At 40.7% G+C, this 27776-nt stretch overlaps 2 protein-coding genes across 2 annotated transcripts; one reads left to right on the plus strand and one right to left on the minus strand.

Annotated features, from left to right (window-relative positions):
• Positions 1–367: 367 nt before the first annotated feature.
• Positions 368–10235, minus strand: slc38a5b (solute carrier family 38 member 5b). The gene is made up of 15 exons (XM_070910019.1): positions 10174–10235; positions 10004–10073; positions 8558–8673; positions 7606–7679; positions 7405–7497; positions 7130–7211; positions 5971–6053; positions 5736–5794; positions 4806–4922; positions 4528–4607; positions 4043–4143; positions 3823–3947; positions 2966–3110; positions 1315–1418; positions 368–1196 (listed from the first exon to the last, which is right to left on the minus strand). Exons 1-15 carry the CDS (start codon positions 10233–10235, stop codon positions 1092–1094), a joined length of 1416 nt encoding a protein of 471 aa, XP_070766120.1. The 3' UTR covers positions 368–1091.
• A 9766-nt stretch (positions 10236–20001) lies between these two features.
• slc2a1a (solute carrier family 2 member 1a) lies at positions 20002–27693 on the plus strand. The gene is made up of 10 exons (XM_070910799.1): positions 20002–20019; positions 21220–21312; positions 22909–23069; positions 23165–23405; positions 25435–25597; positions 25957–26144; positions 26725–26829; positions 26931–27032; positions 27115–27318; positions 27487–27693. Exons 1-10 carry the CDS (start codon positions 20002–20004, stop codon positions 27691–27693), a joined length of 1482 nt encoding a protein of 493 aa, XP_070766900.1.
• Positions 27694–27776: the final 83 nt, after the last annotated feature.

The raw sequence follows: 27776 nt of genomic DNA on the forward strand, positions 1-27776 counted from the left end.
ACTTAGATTTGAACTGGATTAGTGCTTTTCTACCATTAGTGGACACAGAACTCCATTATCCATGGTGCTGCCCCGGCCATCGGGAGAAATTTGGGGTTTATTGTCAATAATTGTGTGGACTCTTTTAATGGTGTTCCTTTAATGTGTGACACTCTCCAGTACTTTTCAGACCATTTAATCTTAAAGCTACAATGAGCAGTTTTGGAGCACAAGGGGGCAGAAAGACTCCAAAACAAACCCAACATCCAGCAGACGCACAAGCTTCAAGAGTTGTTACATGGAGTTGTATTTCCAGCTATCTGATGATAAAATTAAATTCTAAATTTCAATTCAATTCACATCTTATATTGCACATGAAACAGACAGGTTTCATCTTTTGTGAATTTTTATTAACAATATCCACATGTGCTGTCCAGAATGAATTCACAGATTAATTTTACCAAATTAATTGGTTCACAGTTGCATAAACATGTTCGACTTTGGCTGATGGAAGCCAACATTTGCTTTTCCAGTTTGCCAAAAACTTCTCTGCAGAATTACAATTCACAAAGCATCAATTGAAGTGAATTATGTGAACGCATGTGTTCAGTTTCCTCACACTGAACGACTCTCAGACCAGCAGAAATAATTGGACCATAATGTTAAACACCTCGATGGAATAGCAGTTTTATCACATACCAAATACATTTTCTGCATCAAACTTTGCTGATAATTAAACAGATGTTTTTAGACATTTGTCCAATTTATTTAACAATATTGCTGTTATTAAACACCACATTTAGCCTCTGTTAAGGCAAATAACTTGTAGAGGTTGAGGGGCTTCCATGGTCAACATGTTCGTCATGTAGAGCAGAGGAACACCACCTGTGATGGATCCTGGTGGTATATTTCAACCTGTGTGGGTGACAGGACAAAGCTGGGCTCCTCTCATCACTCTGGAGGAACAGATTGTCTTTGTGATGAATAAGAACAGTCCCACCAAAGCCCTGAGCCGTCCAGCAGTAAGTTGAATCTTGCTTCCCACCCAGAGGGCTGGAGGAGGGGGCGCAGCAGGGGGCTGCTGTTGCTGTAGGGCGTGGGGGGGTTGCGCTTTAATGGCCGCCGTGACTTCGGTTTTCTCCACTCATCCAGTCAAGTCCGATGAATGTCAGGCTCATGGTCATGAATATGAAACCCAGTGCTGTGAAACACGCAGCCTGAAAACCCAAAGCAGACATACAGAGTCAGTGGGGCCCCCTGAGCTCATTGTTACACCTCTATTAACTCTGGTGTTCTCAGTTCTGCCTTCTCAGACAGGGACAGATATCAACATACCTGGATCTTTGGTCTAGACTTCATGGGCTCCTGGTCAGTGGGGATGATGCGGATGTAGAACAGTCCAGGAAGGATGAAGATCAGACTGGGAGCAGTGGTTGCCCCTGGACACACAGAGGAGCCACAACATTTATCTCAGAGAATAATGTAATGAGCCTCTGAAACCGGACACTGCATCTACCATGTTTGACATGTTCACACTATGTACGTTTTAAAGGAAGAAATAACACAACCTCCTGCTTACAAATGAAGAGTTGAACTCATCAGTAATAAAACACACTCATACTCAAGTCAATGCACTACACTCTCAGCTTATGGAGGCTAATGTTAGCACACTTTAGATATATTATGCGTATTATATTGCTGTGTAACTGATATAACTGAGTCAGTTGGCTGACTTTATGACTCTTCTCTACTTTTGCTGTTCAGTAAGTTCTGCAGGCTCATTCCACAGAGATATCTGTGGACCTGCTGCACTTGCTAAAGGCAACGTTAGCACCTTTCAACAACAAGGCATCTGAAAGAGCTTAAACACCACATAAAATACATAAAAGAAACACAGGACAAAATAACAAGTCACACAGAAATAAGATTTAGAGAGAAGAAAATAATATAGAAGATAAGAAATGCAGTGAGAGAGATGAATAAATGTGAATAAATGAATAGATGCCCCAAATGTAATTTAATAAAAGGCAAATAGAAAGGAAGCGTTGATTTAAAAGGACTGTTCCAGATACTGTATGTGGTATAGAGAAACTACACGCTGCTTCTCTAGGTTTGGTGTTGACCCATACTAAAGCTCTTTCAGTCTTGATATATTCATAAGATGACAGTTGATTGAGTTAATAACTATCTTAATGTTAAAATATAGCTCTGTGAGTCCATGACTACACCAAGAGGTCTGGATCGGTTTGTGGATTCTCAGCTGAGCACTGACTTTTAATCCTTTTCTCCTTAAACAATGTTTCAGTTGTATCCATGTTTAACTGGAGGAAATGTTGGCACTGATGTGCTCAATGCACTCACTCAGTACTTGTATGCGATCGCGTGGTGATATCGGTATGTGAATCTGTGTGTCGTCTTCATAATTACAGTAAAATATCTAGTTGTTTCACATAATCTGAGCTGGTGAGAGTATGTAGAACAAAAGAGGTCTGAGAACGGAGCCCTGGGGAACTCCAAGTCATTTTTTTTTCACTCAGGATTCAAACTAGTTCAGAACTGGTTTTCCAGCCTGTTTAGTAATATGTTGTTGTTGACCACATGCTGGGATCTAATAATACAAATTTTTACCACATGTCTGGAACAACCTTCCACGAAACTTGAGGTCTGCTCCAACTCTCTATATGAATATTGGCCATTTTGTAGCCTTATGTTTTGTAAGGATACAAAATGGCCAATATTAAATAAACAATATGATGGAAAATGTATTTAATGAGAAAAACATGAAAGAATGTAAATAAACCAATAAATAAATACTTTCAATAACTTTAAGTCAACTCATTATTTTAAAATGTGAAATAACTGTTCTTTTCAGCCTGAGAGAATTGAATTGAATTGAGTTAATTAGAGCTTCTGTTTTAACAATAATACCCCTTTGAGTTCAGGCTGTCATGAAGCTTTCATGATGCTTCTAAGTCTAATATCCCACCAGTAATGCCAAAGATGTCTCGAATGTTGGGAACCAGGATGACCAGCAGGTTGACAGCAAACAGCAGACACATGGCGATGGCGATGTGACGGAGCCAGTGGAAGGCTTTCCCTGGAAACAGCAGCTGCAGGAGGGCACGGCGGATCTGACAGAAACACAGACGTAAGGACCCTGCCCAGGTATCAGACTGAGTCAATGCTCCAAACAACACTAAAATACAGAAGAACTGCGTGTCAGAAAGTGGAGCAACGGAGGAAATATTTTATGCCATGTACATACAGTTAATGTAGGCTATATACATCATTTTATCTCATCAGATTTATCCAAACAACACTGTTAATAATAACAGATCCCGGATTCTGTGACCTCATAATAAAGTTCAGATACATTACTGTTGCAAAAGTTACTAAACATTACTCTATTGCATGCTTTATTTTGAAAGCAATTATGAGATTTTTTGTAATTAAGTGATCCAATTATGAGATAATAAGAAATTCACCAAATGGACATAGAATTAATTAGTGAATGAGAGCAGTATTCATTAAACCTTCCTGCCCAGATGTTTCATATCAAAAGCCTTTGAACAGCTTAATGGACGTTCTCCCTTCCTTTCCTGGTAGGCTTTTAATGTGAAAGATCTACAGGAAGTAGTTGGAAATGGCTACATCTCATGCAGTGCTGTGGAAATGTACATTATACTGAATTCACCAGGTGAGCTACTGTAGCACAGGTTGTTTCTACCTGGCCTTCCTCAGAGACTGGCCGTTACATGTTTGAGCTGGACGAAGCGTAGTGTGTGAGTGTGAGAGAGTGTGTCAGATGGTGTCAGTGTGTGTGACGGCCCGACATGTTCTTACAGGAAACAGGACCACAGGTACAGTCAGAGTGACGGCCACCAGGACAGCCAGCCGAACACACAGGATCAGAGTGTCCAGGGGGTCCACCTCACTGTAGGTGTGGAGGAGCTCTGCTTCAGTGTTCGCTACACACACACACACACACACACAGAGATAAAGCCTGTCACACCTCACTGCCATCATTATGTTTTGCAGCTGACTTAAAGAGATGTTGCCTCACCGTAGAAGGTCAGATAGCCAAATATGGCAGTGAAGAAATACATGATGAACATGCCCAGGATGGACACGTTGCCAATATTTTGCATTCTTCTCTTGGTTGGGCTTCAGGGGAACAAGACAGATGTGTTTAGCAATACAGTGCATGAAGTCAAGAGAGAGACGGTTATTGCTCTAGTTTATTTTCAGAAAAGCTTATATTTAAAGATGTATATATTGCTTTAGTGGATTTTTTGGCCACTTGGACAGGTTGTAAACAAGTAAAGTTGTTTAAATAATCTGCATAAACTGTTTTTCCAACTTGTGTGATCTTGTGTGACCACTTGTGTTTCTGGAACCGTCTGACTTCTTTTCAGCAGTGCTTTCCCAGAAATGCTGACCAAAATAAGATCAACCACATTGAAAGGTTTATGTGTTTATGTGCTGTGGGAGTGCACCATGTGCACTGCACGTGAAGAATGTAAGAATCTAATAATGTGTGCAGCTTACTTGCTCAGTTCAGTGTAGATGGGAAGCACTTCAGGGTGACATACAAAAGCAAATGCCAGGATGGGGATGGTATACGCCGTCTGCAAATCAAGTAAGAGAGTAACTTCGCTTGGTTGTTTTCCAGGAAAACGCATGAACTCTACACCAGCCAGTGTAATATGATGCACCCACAAATAGTTCCTGACCACGCACGTGTTCAGAGCACGCCACAGTGAACAGACCTCATCGTAAATTAACAGTTCAAATGCAAATGGTAACTTTTGTATGTGAGTTGTGACCTCTTGGTTGATGGTGAAGAATTTGGCGGTGCATGTGTCCTCTGGGATGTCTGTGATCACTGAGTAGTTTCCAAACACTTCCAGAGGACAAGCAATGTTGAATTTCTTGTAGATGACCTGATGGGACAGAAAACAACAAAACAACACACCTTTTGGTACCACAGGACCCTTCCCAAAACGTAGTATATAACATACATAAATAAACTCTTTTCTAACTCGTCTCTATATCTGGGTCATTGATATACTGAGAGTTTGCACCCAGCAGCTACTGTATAGCTTCCCAAAGGGAACACACAGCACACTACAGCAGCTGTTGAGGGTAACTCATCTCAGCCCAAACAGCTGAAGCTGGAAGGATTCAACCAGGAGACACTGAGAAGAATAAGCTATGAGCGACACACAGACTACACTTCTTTCCATCAGGTAATAAAAAGATAGGGGCTTTCTATTCATTTAGAGCTCCGAGTTAAAGCAGCATTCATTCATTTTTTTAGGCTAAATGCTCCGCTATGTTCACCAGCTGGTCTCTAAGGAGTGGGAAGGTGATGAGAGCCATGAGACTGAACCAAAACAGTACAGCTGTGGGCTGTAAAACAAAAACAATGCGCTGAAAGAGGCTAAAAACTCTGCAGAGAATTGATAATTCTCTGTTGGTTTGTCACTGCAAGCAGCACTTTTGACATACTCACAGTCATTATATTTGTTAATGTAAAAATATGCACAAGTGCAGCTTTAATTCAACCTGTAGCTCAGTGTCATAACAACCGTGCGTATGGCTGCTGACCATCAATATATGTTGTGGGGCTGTCAGTAGCTGCTGTAGCTTAGTGGTCATTAACTTCCTTTGGCGTAACAACACATCATTCTTCCAGCACTAACTGTGTTGTGACAATAACAGTAAAAGGTATGCATTGCGACCCACAGACTCACCGAAGAGAGGAAGAAGACCATGCAGGAGAGAGAGAAGCCACTGGTATAACCAAGATACCCTGCAGAGAGCAAGAAGACAACCATCAGACACACCTCAAAAATACACACAGCTGTTACTGTTTGTCTCCTACATGTGAGGGCTGTACTAAATTCAGTTTACACCATACAATACGTTCTTTCTAAAGACTTGAAATAATGAATGTCCTTGTTGTTGAGTGTGATCAAGTAGACTTACCCAGATGTTTCATCAGGGTTAGTGGGAGGATGATGCAGACAGTGACGATGATGATGAGGTAGTTTCCATTCATGAACCAGTTGCTAGGTGCAGAACAGAAGACATTTACACATAGAAAAGCATACACACACACACACACACACACACGCACACATACATAGTGTAAAACTGTGTTTCAAACTGCATTTAGAGCAGACGCGAGGCCAGTTCTGTTGTGTCAAATAGACGGGAAGTCAAATGTGATGTATTTGCTTTTTACCAACATTTACAGTAGACAAGTGGCTGCAATGTGAGAGTCATTGCCTGCGAGCTTTGTGTATACTTACTTGTGAACTACAATCCTTTCTTTTGTAGAGTGTAAACATGGCGACACACAAAGAAGTTACCATATTGTCAATGTCGAGATCGAGGCAGAAAAAAGTTACTGCTTAAATTAACCCTAACCCCCCCCCCCCCCCCCCCCGAGTCTGCAGGAGCTGACCAGGAGGTCACACCAGAGCAGGAAACACCTGTTTGAATTCATCTTCGTTCACTGAGGTGAAGCAAATTCCTTCATTAATTTCTAGCACAGTGGATACACCAGTAAGCTGACTAAATAACATCAATTTTGGAGCAGTTTTAACGGACATTGTGGTTAATACGTTTGTTTGCCTTCTTCAGAGTCAGATTAGAGGAATGATGTCAGTTTATTCTCCTTACATCCAGTGCAGAATGGACACTAAGAGCGTAGTCATCAAACATTAACACTGTACATACTTTACATTCACATAATAATCTATTATATGAGTTGGCTAACTGAACTTGTCTCTAGAGCACCAAATGTGGATTAATCTGCTGCTGAAAATAGTCCCCAACAAATGCACTATTTCCTCCTGTTTGTTTGATAAAAACTACAGTGAACAGCTATTTTAGGAAATTACTGAGATTTTTTAAACATAAAACTATATATTTGTGAGGTCTTTTTAAAGATCTACGCCTTCAGTAGGAACCAATGCACTCGCAGCTGAGAGCCACAGACAGGAAGTCAGACAGTTATGAGAGACGGACTAACTAATGTTGTTGGTTTGGGTCTTTGGACCTATCTCTGTAATGGACACACACAGATGATACTGATATTGACTTTCATACATTTTGTTGTTTGTTTCAAAGCAGCACTCACTCAGAGCTGGACGTCTGGCCCAGGAAGGCTTGGATGACGAGTGGTAACTCAGATTTGACTATGAACAGGTAACTAGACATGGCTGCAGGGGAGGAAAAAAGACAGCTTGAAGAAAGAGTGTTTATTAGTGTACATGGCCACATGTATGTACATGTTCCCTCCAAATAGTGGCAAGATGTATCATCACCACCCACATGTTACATTTCAACATTTCAAACACAAAACCTGCAGTATACACCTACCGTATACACCAACAGTATACACCAGTGTCTTACCTCCGATGTTATGTAGCGTTATGATGATAGCTGCTAGAATCTTCCCTGGATGACCAAAAGCTCTGAGGCCGAGCTGCTCATAGGCACGAATACCTGAAGGGAACAGAACCATGGGAACAAACTGACTGTGAACCTTCAAACACATCACTTTCAACATCTCAGATTTCTGACAATACATTTTTAAATTGAATTAAGTCTTACCCACAACTCCAGCACTGCGTAGCAGCAGATGGACGGAATAACAGGACAGACAGGCGATGCATGTCAGAAGAATCCTGTAAAACACAAACAGGTAATGTCATTAATGTTGATTAGTTTCAGTATTTTGTATATTGCTCTGGTTTGGGGCATCATTTAGAAAAGCTGCTTCTTCTCTGAAGTCTTGAAGGCAGCCATGACAGTGTGGCTATCACTGGAGAGATCTGACATTCCACTAGTCCAGCCCCAATGGTACAAATACATACATTAGTTTCCCTCTTGCTGTACCCTATTTAAAGTCCACATTTTAAGACTGAACAGGCCATAATGGGTCAATGTGGTGCCATTTCAATGGCTGAGAAACAGCCTTCTTTGCCAGAGTTTGGAGGACATACTGTATGTGGTGCGTTTCAGCCTTACCCTCCTTCACTTCCCCTCAGAACAACATCACCTGAGTGAACGCTTAAAGGGCAGATTTGTCAACATTGTTTCAGGTCTGTCCTAAAACAACAGATGTCAGTCAGATGCCCGTATGAAGACTGAAACAGATTTTGCTGTAATCATTCCTCCCGTTCATTCCTGCAGCTCAGCAAGGACACAGAGGGGGACATCTGCACTAAAAAGACTGTAACTTTGGAAGATACCTGCCTGATTTGTCCAACTCATATTATCTTCAGTTAAACTTTAGAATACATTTGAGCACAGAACCGAATTACTTTATTGACTCGAAGAGTCCAGTAGCTCACCACTGCCTCACTTCCGTGTAAGTAACTTTCTATATGTCATAACTACATGTGGGATAAGCAATATGCGAGTGTTGTGTAATATTTACTTTGTCTCCTGTGGTGTGTCTGTTTGTCTACTGTCTGACGTTTTCAGGGAACCACTGACGTACAGGACGCGTGTGTGTCAGTTGTACTCTCTGTACCAAAGTGTGTGTGCCTCTGGTACTCACAGGAAAAGGACAATGCCGGTGTTTGACATGGCATACGACAGACCCAGGATGCCGCTGCCCATGATGGCATTGCTCAGGTTGAAGACAGACATCCCAAACGAGGTTTTACCCTCAAACTGGAAAAGACACAAGACTGGAATATTGACTTCAGAGACACAATAACAATGATGTTCATGCTAGTAAAGTGTCCAGTACCTATCAGCATGCTACTCACTAATCATGCAACCAGGTCTTCTACAACACACCTTGATATGCAGCTCATTTGCATTTATGTTTTGGGGATAAATCAATGCTTTCTGGATCATGTTTTCCCTGCACCATGTGTGTGTTGGGTATAGTTCAGGTTAGAAAACCAGAAAAACACTTGATTAACGTGTGAAGATGGTAATCACAGGTCACTCTGAAATGTGTTGTTGATGACATGACACATGATAAAAATACAATGAATCTTTTATCGAATTTTAGAAAAAAGCAAGACATGGTTAAGACGCCAACCGTGTCCCCAGTTGGGGTCCAGCTGGAGCCCTTTGTCATTCCCCATCTCTTTTTCCTCTCATCTCTCTACTGTCTAATAAAGGCAAAATAATACCACAATCCCCTGTGTTGTTTATATTTTCTTCGGACCCTCCCTTTGACTTAACCCTTGTATTATATTTGTTTCTCCCCCCTTATTTTGGTGTTCCCGGTCAAATTTGACCGGTCTGGTTTAACTGCTCTTACATTAACACAAAAAACATAATTCAAACATAATCATCACCAAATTTTATTTAACACCTTTTAATGCTGTAAATAATGCCTCCAACTAATGGTGAACATGAATAACTGCAGTGAATATACAAATAATAGACACTGAAAATTATAATAATAATCAAAACAGAGACCAAATTCACAGAGCCCTAACCCTACTCATTGTGGTCACAGAGTAAAATGAGAGCAAGGCACAAATTAAGGTTTATATAGGGTGTCTGTGAGAAGGTATGATGCATTGTTTATTCTGTAAAGTGTGGTTCATGTGGGGGGGGCACATAACCACGGGAAAGAGATCGGTTCCCATAACAAACACCTAATTGTTTAGTTTGAAATGTGTAAATCTTTATATATGGGGCCCTGGATGTGAGGGTGTGCATGGGGATGTTTTCCATCTAATGGATGAACATAATCTAGTATTACCCATTCATTTCCTATCCCGGTCATTTTTGACTGGGAACACCACAGGTGTTACAAAGTTGATTAGACCACTCAAAATTCAATGAAAGTGGTGATCAGCAATTTTATATGTTCAAATGCCTAGTGTGGAGGATATCATAAGGCTTTGAGGCAATCAGAGGAAAAATAAAAAATGTATGATTTTATGAAGTTGTAAATCAGTCAGATTTGACCCAAACACCACAGAAGGGTTGAAAAGCCCAACAGGCTGCGTGGCCTCTGCCTCCCTCACATACTCACGTCTGTGAACTGAGGCCTCTTTGATCCATCACTCTTGTGCTGCAGGAACTTTTCTTCTTCTGGTGGGACTCTGTAATATCAATCACAAACAAGGAAGAGCTTCAGCTTTAAATAATATGAATATACTTGATTCACTGAATTCACAGCGAGTCAGCACACAGGACACTTACCCCCCCTCCACAGCCACAGCGTCATGGTGGTGATTACCATTCGATAGCTTCTGTAGTTCCATACTTATGACGAGAACATTGGACGACTTATTTCTTCTGATGGATGGAAATTTTCAAAAGAATGAAAAGGTATTCAAAGAATCTGAAAAAGAAGAAACAAAACACAAACAGCTTAAAACCACCTCGTGTAGAATATTTGCTGTAACTACAACATTTTATTTCTTTTGTCGTGTGTAACCATTATGGCTGCTAGTGTTAGCCATGCTAGCTAGCAGCATGGGCCTGGGGATCCAGGGTGAAATAATTAGAATTATAAAGTTTATTTATTTAGCACTTGTTACTATACATCTTGATAATGAATTTGGTACAGACTTTCACCAACAGGTCAAAATATCTCATTGTTCAAAATGTATAATAATAACAGAATACCACTTGCAGGCTAAAATGCAAGTTCAAAGTCAACTCAACTTTATTTATACAAGCCAAAATCACAAATGTGCCTCAGAGGGCTTTCAATATTATAAACATATATATATGTGTGTGTTGTAAAAGGTGACTCATGTAGTGACAAACACACGGAGGATTATCACAGACTCTGCAGTTCAGCTCTACGGAGCTTTTTAGCCTCTTTGAGCTCTTTGTTTTGGTTTCACTGCCCACAGCTTTACTGTTTTTAGTTCCTCTATTTCCTCCTGTAGCCGTTGATCATGTGTGAATGTGAGTGTAAGTGGTTGTCTGATATGTGTCAGCTCTGTGACAGACTGACACGTCCAGGGTGGAATCCTGCAAAGGGTAAGCTGCTATTTAGCGGTATTTTAAGTGAAAGAGTGTAAATGTGTTTTAAGTGAGTGTCAAATAGTTTCCTCTATCCTATGATAATACATCTGAGCAGGTGGAGTTTGATTGTTGCAGCTGAACAAGGTTCTCTGTTCCAGTGATCAGTCATCAGTATCAAAGTACACATCTGAGCCTCAAACACACCTCTCTCCACGTGTCTGTGCTTAGGCTGAATGTATCAGTTGAAGAGCTGAGCAACAAGCGCTGCAGACGCTTCAGGTCAAACACTATCACAGCTTTACATCGTCTTGTAAAGTTTGCACTGTTTAAGCCACAAAGTTCACCGGTTCCAGCTTCTCAAATGGGAATATTTGCTGATTTCTTTGGTCTTCTGAGATATTAAACATGAACAACAACAACAACAAAATATATTTTGCTATGCACTATTGGTTGGACAAAACAAAACATCTGAACTTTTCAAGTCAGGCTTTGGGAAATTCTCAAAGATGAACCTGCAGATACTGATGATGAGGAACTAGTGCCCAGTGAAACAGAAGTGGAGCCTGAGAATGTCGAAGCTAACTCAGACAACAAGAGCTCTGAAAGTACTGTCCAAGTAGCTTCCCTAGAGAAGAGGAAACCTCAACATGCAAGTGTCGCACTTTCCTGAAAAACCAGCTGTTGTGGCTGGAGAAAAGGAAAGAAGTGCCACGGCGTCCAAAAGCTGATGGACGCTCTGAAAGTCTTTGGTTTGTCCAGAAACTGAAATGTTTCAGCTGAGAAACTCATAACCACTAAAACACTGGAGATGCCACATCTGTCCGCAAAACAGTGGCCAATGACCACAGGTGGCCGTGACTAATGATTACTGTCCTGACTAATGTGTGTTTGGTAGGAGTCAATCTATGAGAAGCTACAGTAGCCTATGTGTAAGATAGTACAGTATAACATATGAATACATTTCAATAAAAACTAAAAAATCTATAACTAATTAAACTAAATTACAAAAATATATGTTTTGTGTGGTTGTGGGTTTAGAAACCAGGGTGGTGAGAGCCGTGAGACTGAACCAAAACAATAAAGTTGTGGGCTGTAAAACCAAAACAACAAGCTGAAAGAGGCTAAAATGCTCCGTAGGGCTGAGGGGAACTGCAGTCAGTGGTAATTATCTCTGGATTAGTCACTAAAAGTGACACTTTTCTCATACACATAGTCAACTGATCCAATGCTAATATAAACTATTGTCTACAGCTGTTTTAGTTTACTGTATATTGTTATATACTGTTCATTTTTGCCCTGGGCCTTCAGGTGGGTTAATCCGGCCCTGGTGTTTGACAGTGTTTAATCAAATCTGAATCCAGAGTGGAATCTGTTTATGGAATCTGCGCTTTTTAAGTTCGGTATCTAACTTTCAACTATTTTACAAGAGTTATAAAAAACAGCTGAATAGTGTGTACATTGTTCTTTGCTAATAAAAACAATTGACTGACAGAACCAAACCTCAGTCAGAATTGTAATATATCACGTTTTGTATTGGGCCAAGATATTTCCCAAACCCCAGTGAAAAACAACGTGGCTCTACTGATAAGAGGCTGGAGTGAGGCCAAGTCTGGACGGCTCCAGTTGTGGATATCTCCTCCATGTAGGCCTCAGTAATGGCAGACAGAGTGATAACAGCTGAGAATGACCTCCCTGCTCAAACATGACTGATCTGGTTCCTGAGACATTGACATTTTGTACAGTAGTCGTCACATGGACTCTATTTGTAAATACTGTCCCTCTGCAGAGAGACATTTTATTGGCATTATAAATACATTCATGTTTCCCAAAGAGAAATCAAACACATATATTTAAATCATAGGAAAACACATTTATTATGGTGTCATCATAGAAATCAGAACACATATACCTTTACATAGTAGTCTCTGAGGTTTGTGTGCTCCAAAACATCACTTGACAATTGACACTGTCGGTTAGCCGTGTAATTGGACACCTCACACTTAAATTGGGGAGTCTAGGTGGTCCAGATCAGGATCAGGTTCTGTCTGTGCATTCAAAGGTTATTTGTCCCACAGCAGTGGTCTGACTTTAACGACAGAAGGATGCATGTCGGGGCTCTAAATTACAAACTGTGATCACATCTGAACTGATTGGATTCCAGTTTTTATTTCACACATGATCATTAAACACGCGATCACATAGTTGTTTGAACCTGCTAAATACATTTAACCCTATCAGACAACAACATTTTAAATGCCAGTTGTGAATATTAAAGTCACGAGTGAAAGTCAAACAGTTTCCCGTCTGCTCACCTGACACTGTCTGACTTATTATGATGCAGGTACACCCACCCATCCTGTGCACCAATCAGATTCAAGAGTTTCTTGCCAATGCTTTTTGTCCAAAGGCACATTTACAACTGTAAACAGAAGCGTCTATTTATGACAGACTCAGATGATGTGCTTTTAGTGGGTTCAAGCAGTTATTTCTGCAACACAAACCAAAAAGCCAAACTTAGAAAATTATTTTAACTTTACAATTTACAAAACATCCATCCATCTGGCCAGCTGGTGTAAACACAGACTGACATGATAACACTCGACTGAACAGACGCTAAATAAGTTGAGTTTCAGAAAGCAGTTAAAGGAAACAGTTACCTGCTGTCAGAGTTCACACCTACCAACACCTCTATATCTGTTGGTTTGATCTGTCCTAAAAAGTACAGTTTGTGTCGATGATATTCATCTGAACGTCTCGCTCTTGGAGAGAAAGTGACTAATTGTGTTTCTCCTTAAGATTCTTTATGTTCCTCCACATTTCTGTTGTTTTTGTTTTGTTTGTTTTACACTATCCATACATCTTTACAAGCCTACAGTCAGAAAATGCTTTTAATGCATTTGTTAGCACAGAAATCACAGATTGTGTTTTCATCTGCCTCGGACTGTATGGAGTGAGGTAAGAGGAAGTGTATAGTGTGCCTGAATGAGGCCCTGCCCTGTTTTCCAGCTATGGAATGTGTAGATATACAGCTTATGTAACTCTGTCACCTTCTCCCATGTGTTTTAGTCTTTTTTTAAATTAACTTCTATCTGAGATCAGCAGCATGACGAGCATTATGCTTACATCAGCACCAGTCAAACTGTAACTGTTTGCTGTTGTTGTTTTGGTATTTTCAGGTTCTCCTTTGTTTTTGTTTTTTTACATGTATGTGTAGTATTTGACATACTCATGAGTAAATGCATTAAAGAATTTTCCATAATCTTTTTTTCAAACTTATTTCTCACTCCACAAATGTGTGAAAAATATTCATACATCATACAAGAGCCGCCATTTATCATTTAAATGAAATAAATATAAATTCTTAAAGTGAACAATGTCAGAAAATCACAGGGAAAAATATGTATTTATACACAATAGAAACCAGCTGACCTCACTGTCACACACTGCAGAAAACCCCTGACTTAGTTATTAAAACATGAATAATTCATTTGAGAAATAATTAGTAAAACAACTTATAGTTAATAGATTAGAAAACAGCTTGAAATAATATCAGAATCAAAACTTTTTAGTTCAATTACCTTCAGTAAGGTTATAGTAAAGAAAATAAAAGGGAAACCAAGAAGTGTTAAAAGTGCTGGCTCACAGCTGTATAACCTGTGCATACAGCTAGTTTGATGAGCTGATCAACCCTTCAAACCTCGGAGCAGTGGCTGCTGCCTGTAACAACGCTCTGCTCTTCTCCCATGGTTCCTCACTCTTCCTGAGCAGACCCCTTCAAGAAGCCAAACCACGTGGCAGCACAGTAGCTCCAACTCAGCCAGAAGAATGGAGTAACTTACCTCCAGAAGCAGCCGGCTGACCCCCTGAAGAACAAGGGGAACCTTTGTGGTGAAGTCCTGGGATCAGAGGGGCAGTTTGGGCTGGGAAGGATGGCAACTCTGGCCTGTTTTTGGAGACCAGCAGAGAAGCAGGGTCTCGAGGAGAGGTTGGGGAGAGGAGAGCAAATGTGGGAGCAGGCGGTGAGTGAGTGAGGGAGGGCTGCTGAAAATGACGGTTTCAAGTTTCTTGTGAGGTCACATGCAGAGGCACTCCTCTTCCTTTCCAAAAGAAAAAATAGAAAGAAACCAAGTTAAGTGTGACTTTCTCTCTGGGCTCTGGTGATGGATTGCTCTGTGGGGGATTCACTGGGCCATAGGGGCCTGCACATACACACGCCTATTGAATTGTTTCCATGTTTCAACTCTCTTCCCACTCCCTGCCTCTGAGTTGTGGTAACAGTGGAAATATGTTGAGGTGATCAGCACATGGTTGCATAAGAGTTTGGCTGCTGGTCTGCAGCTCTGCGTTAGAAGCAAACTGGAAAAAGCTAGCTCCATTAGATCAATGTGGAAACGTTCCACAGAAAGGTAAATATATAAACCAGCGTTCCCCAGAAGCGTCCGAGGTGACCTGCAGCTGTGCGGAGCACACATGGTCCAGGCAACACACATTCCCATGGTTATTTTAGTGTATTGCTTCAACACAGGAACACAGTTTCAGCCGAGTGTGTGTCCTGATTCGCTCCATTAAGAGAGTGTGTGTGTGTGTGTGTGTGTGTGTGTGTAGGTTTGGCTGCTCTGACAATGTTCCTCGAGACATTGAATCCAACATTGTATGATTTATAGAGTAGAAACACTCTGAACTGGGTTCTTTTTGGTGTGATTGGGTCTGACTGTACAGAAAAGGAGCATTTAAGTTCAGTGACTAAACCTTGAATAAAGAAGAAAAGTATAATTCTACTGTCAAATCAATGTATTTGAGTTCTGCTGAGTTTACCAGTTTACCTCTGGTGAGAGATAAATCTAAACCAAAGCCTGTTACAAACCTACAGCACGGGAAGAAGATTAAAGGGTCACTCCAGTGATTTAATATTTCACGTCCATAAAGTTGGGGGACTCACAAGAGACAGATTTAGAAAAGAATGGTCAGAATCAAAGAAGCAGAGGCTGAGATATCCTCACTTTTAGTTTTATTAAACACTCCCTGTGTGGTAAACACCCAAGTCTTTTAAACTACGTACCTCCAGTTCTTAGATTCGTCGTCTCCAAGCACAAGGTGAGGTAACCCTGTTGACCTGAGACTATGACGTCTACAGACTATGAGTCTACAGCCATGCTAGCAGCTCTGTGAGGCTAAAAGTAGTGAACACAACATTAACATATCATCACCTTCTGACATGTTGATGTGTTGAACTTATTAGTATACAGTTGGTTATTTCTACATCCATGCACATACATTGGTATTACAGGAATATCGATTAAAGCTGCTTTAAGCATAGTGGTTCTTTGAGCTAAATACTACAATCACAATTATAGTTTAGCACGTTAGCACGCTAACATTAGCTAATTAGCACTAAACACAAAGTAAAGCTGAGGCTGATGGGAATGTCTTTCACTTTTGCAGGTATTTGGTCCCAAACCAAAGTGCAAATTAAAATATTGGCCTGATGATGGCGCTAGATTAAAAGTTAAAGGTTCACATTATTATAATTGATCCTGAGGGGAACGTGAATGTGTGAACCAGATTTCATGGCAATCCCTCCAATAGTTGTTTACTTTCACTCCAGTCTGATAGATATAAAGAAAGAAAGGAGAAAAGAAAGAGGAAAAAACACAATTTTAAACAATGGGCTACCAGCCATTTGGCATGTTTTTCTAAAATGGAAATACATTTCGCAGCACAGATCCAGTTCTGTTCCTGTGTTTGCTGCTGAACTCTTGCTGCTAACTTGCTGCTAAAGGGTTTTACTGTGTTGTCCAGAGGGAGTTCTCTCTGCTGGGTCGACTCAGAAGGGAGCGTAAAACTACTCAGAAATGTTTGAATAAATACTAGACATACTTTTTCAATGTAATTGCTTTGAAACGATTGGATGAACCTTTCCTCTCCTGTCCAGGCCTCATATCTGCACCAGAGATTAACAAACAGTTTCTCCCGTTTTCACACAAAACAAGAAAGATGGTTCAACATGTGACACTGTTATCTTCCCCCAGTAGAAGGTCTCACCGACAGCAGCAGCAGTTAGCGACAGAAAACAGTTTGTTTGTAATGTTGACATTTTTCAGGATTTGACAAGAAGTTTAAAAACACTCTGCAACCGCAGGCTTCAGATTTCAGTGTCTCTCCTCAGTAATTACAGCATGGTTTCTCAAATTGGTGTCCGTGGACCCCTTATGGTCCATGCCAGTATTGCAGAAGGTCCATGGAGGATTTTTTAAATAAATATTTCGATCTATGGATTTTTGCTTTATCGGTTTTGCTAATGCAATTCTTTCCCTTAATAAAATGATTATTAGAATACAAAAGGATCTCAATATATTATTTTCTCAAGACACGCTTATGTTATGCAATGTTATACTACATATTGTTATAGATTAAACTACCCAACAGTGTATTCACTCTCTGTAAACCAGCCTGTCTCTGGCCCAGGTACTTTATCTTCTGTGCTGTGTGCTGCTGCAGCAGTGACAGGCCTTAGTGGCCTAAAGATGGCAGTGTCAGCTCTGAGCAAAGCTTCTCAACATCCACTGATTGTATTGACATTTGCAGTGCGCACTCATAGATAATTCCTATGGTAACCCTCTTACTTTTCCTTAGAAACCACCATCAGGCCAACATCTCCGTCTAAATCTTCACTTTCAGACTCTCTATGAGCTGGACCCCCCATGGCAGACTGTTGTAAAATCTCCTGAGCACATTATTCATGCTCATCGGGGAATGAACCCCCTTCACTGTTCAACAACAAATCCACCTTCCAGCTTACTGAAACATCTCCCCAGTCTCAATGTGTTGGACATGAAAAACACATCATTGTCCCACTCACACAATAAAATATAAATAAATAAAATAATATTGGGTATACAGCCTTATTATTATATAGTGTTGATTGTGGTAGCAATAATGATATCTACATGACATGACATCCATAACTATTGGTCTATTTTTCAACTTGAAGTGCAGAATATTTAGGAAAAGAATAACCTGCTTGTCCACTGACTCCACTGAGTGGACCTATAAATAGATACTGTGCTCCCAGGATTAGTGAAAGAGAGCAGCAGCCTCTCACCTGGACCAACACGAGGGACTCCTACACACACACACACACACACACGGCTTTAGAAAGTATGAGTAGGGATGTTGGAGACAGCGTCTCTGGTCACATCTGTGTGTAAATATAACTCTGCAGTGAATAAATAATAATAAAATAATGTGTAATAATTCAACAACGTTATCATGGACCATTCACAATGTGTCAAATATTTGAAATGACACAGGTTCAAATCCCAGACTGACTGAAACCAGAACTAGAATATATTTATTGTCTATCATAAAATGATAGAAAGTTGTCTCAGGTTAGGGGCTCACAAAAAACATAAAAGACTCATAAGACATACAATTGCATTAAAACACAGACAATTCCATAAGTGAATAAACGCTTGACATTGCAGTGAGAATGAAAAAGCCTACATCCTGTGAGCCAGACTAGTAAAGGTCTGAGAATTGGGTTTTAGTGATGCAGAGGACTTTGGTTGCATGCTTGATGATTCTTGTGAGTTTTTTTCTTGCAGTTACCTTGTTGCTGCTGGTTACGTAAAGGACTTGACTTCATGTTAGAAGAACCTTCCCTGCACAGCGGTCATTTGATATTCGACTGGTCCGGATGTCAAACAGCCTCCTGGAGCTCCAACAGGAGGCTCGTTCTCAAGTGGGATTGATTATGATCAGTTACTAACCTAAAAACAATGATAAACTAAATATGATGAGCTGTAGGCAACTTTCTGCCCCCTGTTCCCTCCTGCCATCAGATACAGTGCACATTTAGTATTTGGTACCATTTGCTATATATGACTGAACAAACAACACAGGCACACAGATGAGAACTTGAAAATGTATTTTTTATTTATCATTATCAGTCATCAACCATTTACAAGGCTGGATTACAGGGACAGTGGGCAACAGCTTCGGTGACTAAGTTCACAATTTGTCTATTGATTTTTGCTAATTTCATTAATATGTTATAGCGAATTGGTACCACTGAAGTACAATGTCAACTGAAGTGGGTCCTGCATTAAGATAAAATAGGACTTTATTTATCCTGTGGGAAACTGTTAGGAGTGCAAATATAAAAATATCAATAAATCCACAAAATCCAAAATATACACAATGCCAAAAATATAATGTTAACGGTAAGATTCATAAATTACTCATGTCTCAAGTGGCTTCCTGATTATTAGCTAATTTAGTGGCCCTGTCTTTTGGAGGGGCTTTGAGATCCAGTTATGTTTGTCTCTGTTGTGCTCACATGGAGCATATTCCTAAATAAAGGGACCACAAACTAAGTGATATACAGAAAACCTGGGGCAGGTAGTATTATTATTATTACAGGAAGTATTCTAGCATCAGAGGCCTGGTTGATTTCATATCATGAAGCTGCCGTGTGCTATAAAGTCTGCGGTGGGCACTGTACATGCAGTATGTGCCATGAGGGGTGGGGGTTAAACAGGACCCAGATGCTCACAAAGAAGTGATGCAAAGAGTTAATTTATTTGCTTTAATATATTCATATTCATTCATATTCATTCATTTATTAATTGTTTATTTATCTATTGGAAAACCTGCAAATAAAACACCTTTTAAAAGTGGTTGTCTTCTTCTTATGTCTCAGGGAACATTTAATTTTTGATCAATATTTAATCCATATCTAATACTGAAGCCAGGATTATTAATCTGTCACTGTATCAGCTCTCTGATAATACACGTGTTGGCCTCGCTGTGTTTCCCTCTCAGCCAATCAGCGCAGTGATTCTCCTGCTCATTAAGAGCCACTTAGTGCTGACGTCACTAAGCTGCTTACCGCGGCAGGTGAATGGATGGAGACACTGATGAGAGTGCTGGCAGCAGCATGACAACATGTTTCTGTAGAAAGCAGAAAGATTCTGATCTGACGGATTAATAACGATCCGGATTGTTTTGGGAAGTCGAGTCTGGAGTTTGTGACTGATCCAAGCAGCCGGGATGGAGTGCAGCGGCCAGGTAACTGCTGTATGATCAATACATGATATTAACTGACTAGCTGTGGGGAAGAGGCGTGAATCGTCTGCAGACTGTGGTGGAGCTGCAGCTTCTCAAGTTAACAGCAGCACCTTCTGACGGCGTATTAACGTAGCTCTGATAACTAACTGATCTAATGATGAAGCTATTCTACAGAGCAGCAACACACACACACACACACACACACACACACACACACACACACACACACACACACAATATTTGATTATCTATTTATACACACACAAGCTCAACATTCAGCACCAAGGACAGCTCACACAAACATGTGTATTATGATATTATTTCATTTCATTTCATTCTTATTGTAGACAGCGTGTGTGCTTTATAGTGTTTTTGCAGTTCTATATAAGGAATCAACATATTTTATTTATTTATTTTGCTTTATATTAACATGAAACAAGCACTGCCAGTTACAATCCACACAGAGAAAGCGATTTGTGTTTGTGTTTCTGGTTTCTGACTCTCCAACACCTGCTGTTATGTTTTGTGCAACGTTTTCAACCTGCACATCTCTGCAGTTGTGAAAGAACAATTCAACCCCTTTATTTTCATGAAAGTGGCAATATCTTTGTCGAAAAGTACTTCATTACAACCCAAGTAAAAGTCCTGCATTCAGTAAAGAAGTATTATCAGCTAAATGTACTAAAAGTATCAAAAGTAGTACTTTTAATGCAGCATTAATTATTACAGATTTGTCAGTTTGTCAAGTGGAGCTCATTTGAAGTACTTCATGTACAGTTGTGTGATTTAATGTATAACATGCATCATACTTTATAAGATCATCATATGTTAATCTGCAAAGCGACTGGTAAATAAATCTCTTAAATGTAAAAGTAAAAGTACAATATTTCCCTCTGAAATGTAGGGAAGTAGGAGTATAAAGTTGCATATGATAGAAACACTCAAGTACAAGTACCTCAATTGTACTTGAGAAAAGTACTTGAGTAAATGTACTTATTTTTTAAGTAAAAATGTTTGTCTTACGTTTGTGTCTGTCCAGTGTGAAAACACCACACACACACACACACACACACACACACACACACACACACACACACACACACACACACACATACACATTCAACATTCAACAGATTCAACAGACCAGATTTGAGCTTTGACACTTTTACCACATGTCTTCATCGTTCTCTGTGACAACAGGTGACACCCCAGCTGATGATGGCTGTGGGGACAGCTGTGATTGGCTCTCTCCAGTTTGGCTACAACACTGGTGTCATCAATGCTCCTCAGAATGTGAGTATTTTGTTGTGAGAGAAAGTCGGAGGAAAAAGGACAAGAAATATGTGAAATGTGTGAGAATAAAAACCCAGGGATAGTGGTACTGGTCCAGTGGTACATCCAGGTGGTACGTTCAATTCCTTCACCACCATTTAGTTCACTGAAAAGGTCCATCTCAAACATAAAGACAACATGCATGAGCATCATACACTCCGGGAAAGCTTAATATCCTAAAGTGGATTCTGCCGAGTTTACAAAAGTACACCACAAGGGCGTAGGTTTGCTTTCAACTGTAATTTCCTTGATAGAGACCTGATATTTTTTGATAAATATTGTTATTATGTTGTCTGATAACACATACATCATTCAATTACAAAGGATGTAATACTCATTATTATAAAGGCAACACAAAGAATAGTATGCTCTTAGTTCAGTTCACTTCAGATCTTTATTGTCCCACAAGAGGAAATTCTTTTTGCAGCAAGGCAGCATAAAAACACAAACATAAAGCATGAAACAAAACACAGTGAAAAGACAACTGAAGACATTAAAAGTGCTGTACTATGTACGCAATTCAGAATAAATTACAGGGTGTATGAAAGAAGAAGAGGAGAATCCTTGACTGAGGACTCTAACAATGTTGCATGTCACCGGGGGGAATCCGGCCAGGGACTTTTGTTTTTTGCATGTTAACTTAAGTCTCTAAGGTGGCTGACAAGCTTCTGAGCTTGTCAACTGCCTCTGAAGGTGGTCTGACAGAAACCTGAAATGACAGGCAGCAAGTTAATCAGATAATGCAGCGGTTTGTTAGAGGCATTAAGGATTAAGGAGCTCAGGGTTACCAGGCAAGTTAAAGATGTTGTGCTTGCAGGTGGACTACTACCTGAGCTCATATGACTTCTGTAGTTTATTATGGTAATAGTATGTGATGACCCAATGTGGAGAAATCACAAACAAGGTGGGGGTTATGGAACAGGATGCATAGCGGAGTGGTCTATTTTCCTATACTAATGATACAACTAATAATAATGCTTATGCTGCTGCAGTGCATGGCTTACTTTACCAAAGAAACATACAATTGTAAAGAATCAGTGCTGTTGTTATGGTTACTGTCAGTCTAATCTAGATAGGCTACCATGCACACTGATTTAAAATGGTAAGAGTATTAAGGTAAGACTTCATTGTCCCGACTTCAAAAGGTGAAAACTGATTTGTCAGCTCATAGGTCAGGAAATGGTTGGTCCCACGTTGATTCAGCAGTATATGGTTGTATAGTACAGGAGTTCTGGAGCTACCCACATCCAGTCCACATCTAGAGCGATGTGAGAGTTTGGAAGTGAAGTTGGGGATGACACAGAATGTAAGAGCCCCACATACATCTCATATGAACATACAATCTGTATGTGGTTATCTTATCTGGAAAAAGAGACCAAGAGTCGACACCATGCGAGCAGCTCAGTGAGGCTGAAAAGTCAGGGGATCACTAAAGTCGATTGTTGTTGAAATGTTTCAGTCTGGTGGACCGACTGACTGACCAACACTGAGACAAGCAACTTTAATCTGTCTTCATTCCCCCTCCACATTAAACCCGTGCGCTGTTTTGTGTTTTAGACCATTGAGAGCTTCTACAATGAGACATGGAGCGGCAGGTATTCAGAGCCCATCCCTCGGACCACTTTAACGGCTCTGTGGTCGCTCTCTGTGGCCATCTTCTCTGTGGGAGGAATGCTTGGCTCCTTCTCTGTCGGCCTCTTCGTCAACCGCTACGGCAGGTACGACTCTACCTATGGTTGACGACATTATTAATCACACCTTCCCTTAGAAATGACAAACTGACTATTAATGAATACTCTTCTTATCTCTAAAGGAAGAACTCCATGCTCATGGCCAATGTGCTCGCTTTTATTGCTGCTGCATTTATGGGCTTCTCCAAGCTGGCAGCTTCCTTTGAGATGCTCATCATTGGACGTTTCATAGTGGGTCTCTACTCCGGCCTCTCCACCGGCTTTGTGCCCATTTATGTTGAGGAAATCTCACCCACATCTCTCCGCGGAGCATTAGGCACTCTGCACCAGCTTGGTGTAGTGATCGGCATTCTCATGGCACAGGTGAGATCCTTAACTCTTGAACCATGATTTCCCTCTTCATTTCCCACCTTCAGTAGCTTTAGAATCTCCATATAGAGTGACAGGATCACCATGTAAAGCTTCACACTGACTCACAGTGCATGCGGGCTCTCCATGGAGATGGCAGCTTAGAAAGTTGCTCCATGAAGCCCGAATGAAGTCATGGATAAAACTAACTAACTCTAACCCTACCCCGCCATTTTCACACATGGTGTAGTGGTTAACAACAAGAATAATTGATTGACCCCTTACAAGCCAAAATATCAAATGTTGGTATCGCAAAGATTCCCTACAGATGCACCCGGCTAAAGCTAGCGAGAAAATGGACGCCTTTGTTAACAGGCAACTGATGTTTTGAAGATATTCCTTTATTGCTTGAGGTGTATAATGATGCATTTGCAAACTTTCATGCACACTGCAGTTATATCTTTCATCCACAAAAAAAGGAAAGCTCATAGTGCTTATGGGCCTCTTTCTCTCCTTAATTGTGCATTATAACACTTATTCTGGTGAAGGTTCTCACAAACTGTTTGTCAAAGGTCACTGGAGCCATAATCCACATAGAGTCCACCAGCCTGGCTTTATCTCAAATCATTGTAGTCCAGACAATATTAGACGCCTGGTGAACGTACAATATTGTATATGTACCAACATTCACTTTGTCTTTAGATGCTTCCAAAGCCTGTGATTGTGTTGAATGAAGTTACCTCTTTGAAAAAGTTGAAAGGTTTAGCTTTGGGAAAAACTTTGTTTCATTGGATTAGTATGGATGAGGTTCATCCATTATGCTTGCATTTTAACAGATGGTCTCATTGCTGATTTATTCTGGTTGGACATATCTACAAGACAGTCCTGAAGTCCTGAACAAGAAGTTCAGACTCTCTGTAAAACGGTCTGTGTTTACATGCACACATTAATCCAGTCATAATGTAATTAAGGTATTAATGTTAGTAAGGCGGAGCCACCAGAAATTAGAATCAGAATCAGAATCAGAAATACTTTATTGATCCCCGGGGGGAAATTAGACACATTACAGGTGCTCCCATTCAAGAATAGAAGAAGTAGCATAGAGCTACAAATTAGATGTATGTGAAAATATAAGATATAAAAATATAAAATATATATATACATTTGCAGTATTCAAGTGAAAAACAAAAATACATACAATAACAATGTGTATGTATGTGTATATATATGTATTGCACTGGTGAATTATTGCACAGATTACTGTCATGTTAATGGAATGATGCTGATAGAGTCACGTAAACACATTAAACCAGTTTTTGCAACACACACACACACACACACACACACAGTCCAACTGCAGGATTACACACATTGGGCTGATAAGATACGTCATTCTTCAATAATATACTGATGTTATTAATAACATGGAAAAGAAGGGGGAACAAAGGTAAAAGTGACAACAAAATGCAACCAACCACCTCCACGCTTAGGGATATGTCGAATAAACTGAGGTCAGAGATTAGGGAACTGGATGTGATATTACTGGATGCCACTAAGATGCACTCCTGGGGGGTTACTATTTTAACTGTTGTATAAATTGTCTTACTTTTTTCTTTTTATTTTGTGAAGCACTTTGAGCTGGATTTTGTGAATGAAAGGTGTTAATATAAATAAATGTTTATTATTATCATTGATATAAATCTAATAATATACAAAATACACAGTATTTATTTTATTTCTATGCATCACTTTATCTCTTCCTTTGTTTCCAAATGATCTTTAGGCTACAAACAAATGTCCTGTTCTTCAAGTGTGTTCCTAAAAGTAACCCAAGTAAACATCTTAATTGGAGTAATGCCTTAGTCTGATTACTGGCCATAATTAGATTATTGTACATGTAAACCTATCAAGTTCTGTGGAGTAGAACAATGTCTGGCTGCACAACAAAGGTAATGTTCGTATTGATGCATCTGTCAGGGCTGAACATGTTAACATGCTTCTGTCTGTCAGTGTGTGTAAACAGTGTGTTGTGTGTGTTGTGCAGATCTTTGGGATCGAATCCCTCTTGGGGAACGCCTCCATGTGGCCCCTCCTGTTGGGTTTTACTCTGCTGCCCGCTGTGCTGCAGTGTGCCCTGCTGCCCCTCTGCCCCGAGAGCCCCCGATACCTCCTCATCAACTGCAATGAGGAGAGCAAGGCCTGCAGCAGTGAGACACACAGACACACACACACCAACTTGAACCAACTTGATTTCACAAAATATACAATTATAAACAACATAACTTTGGGAATTTGTTTCTCTGCGCGTTACTGTAGTTTCTCTGCGTGTTACTGTAGTTTCTCTGCACGTTACTGTAGTTTCTCTGCGTGTTACTGTAGTTTCTCTGCACGTTACTGTAGTTTCTCTACAAGTTAGTGTTTCTGTGAGATGAACTGGCACTAATGGCTGTCAGAAAGGTTGGTTAACACCTCATCTTTTGACCACACATATCCTGTAGTACATCTGGCAGCTTTATAAATCCCTTTCCAGGCTGACGTAGATGTAACATGAGCTCCTATCTTACAGTCCTGATGAAGCTGCGGGGCACTGACGAGGTGAGTGAGGACATGCAGGAGATGAAGGAGGAGAGCCAGCAGATGATGAGGGAGAAGAAGGTGACCATCCTCGAGCTGTTTCGCTCCCCCAACTATCGCCAGCCTATCTTTGTTGCCATCATGCTGCATCTCTCACAGCAGCTGTCTGGAATCAACGCTGTAAGTCAAAGGATTCAGACCGATGAGCTCTAATGAGGGTCAAGCTAATGAAAGGCAGAGGTTAGCAGTGGACATCCTCCTCCTGCTGAGCCACAGCCGCCCACGATTACCAAGGAACCTATAGTGAATTCTTCAGTAAGAATTCAGTAGCTACTTGTTAGTTTTGGAGGATGATGCTTTACTTTATTTGAGGGGCACAAAAAGGGAAGTAATGGTCAGATAATCATGAAGCAAGAAGCCAGAGGTGGTTAAAGCATCTCATACAAATGCCTCCTTGGCGTCTCCTTGTGGAGATAATCTAGACATGTCCAACTGGGAGGACACCCAGAGGCAGACCCAGAGCATGCTGGAGGTATTATCCATGTATTGTATACTTGTTTATCCCATCATGCCTGGGAATATGTCGGGAATTCATGTTGAGTCTTAAGATAGTCCAGTGTCAAGTAAGTCAAGTCTTAAAGTCCAAGTCAAGAAGCAATTCTTTTTGTGGTTTCAGTGAGTCCACTTCTTAGTTCAGAGCAGCTCAAACACAAACTAACAGCAGACGTAAAGAAACTGTTCTGTGTGTTACGATCTTCAGGTGTTTTACTACTCGACTGGGATCTTTGAGCGAGCGGGTGTGTCCCAGCCCGTCTATGCAACCATTGGTGCAGGAGTGGTCAACACTGCCTTCACTGTGGTTTCTGTAAGTCACAAAAGAACCACTTATATAAGATCTATATATAAGAGCCTCAGATGTTTGACTCCAGGATGTCGGCAACATCAACTTTCCCTCCTTTTGTGCAGCTGTTTGTTGTGGAGCGAATGGGTAGGAGACCTCTTCAACTCATTGGTTTGATGGGAATGGCAGTCTCAGCAGTTTTTCTAACTGTTGCCATGGCGCTGTTGGTAAGTGTTTGAGATCACCTTTTCTGCATCCTATTGGCTTCTCATATAAAGTGACTGAAAGCCTCTTTGCTGTGCTCCTCAGGACCAGCTCAGGTGGATGTCCTATATCAGCATCGTGGCCATCTTCAGTTTTGTAGCCTTTTTTGAGATCGGCCCCGGCCCCATCCCCTGGTTCATTGTGGCCGAGCTCTTTAGCCAGGGGCCCCGGCCTGCTGCCATTGCAGTTGCTGGTTTCTGCAATTGGTCTGCCAACTTCTTAGTGGGAATGTGCTTCCAGTATGTCGAGGTGAGAAAGCTTTCATTTCAAATTATATTTGTGCATTTCTCTTCAGTCTATCTCCAGTCCAGACATGCCATTATCCTTCCTACATATTATTATATGTATATGTTATGTTACTGTAGCTTGTGCCCATAATTAAAAAGTAATCACGCTTTGCCTTTGATGTCCCTGCAGCAACTCTGTGGCCCCTACGTCTTCATCATCTTCACTGTCCTGCTGCTCGGCTTCTTCATCTTCACCTACTTCAAGGTGCCAGAGACCAAGGGCCGCAGTTTTGATGAGATTGCAGCGGGCTTCCGCCAGTCCGCCAGTCAGGGTGCTGACAAGTACTCAGCCCCTGAAGAGTTCAACACCCTCAGGGGGGACGACCCCGACCTCTGAAAGCTGTCGTACATGCAAGTTACCTGTTACACTTGGGGTGCACTTTTAGAACAAATATCCGATAAACTAATGTTAGTGCCAGT

This window comes from Enoplosus armatus, chromosome 8 (genome assembly GCF_043641665.1).
Source record: "Enoplosus armatus isolate fEnoArm2 chromosome 8, fEnoArm2.hap1, whole genome shotgun sequence".
NCBI lineage: Eukaryota > Metazoa > Chordata > Actinopteri > Centrarchiformes > Enoplosidae > Enoplosus > Enoplosus armatus.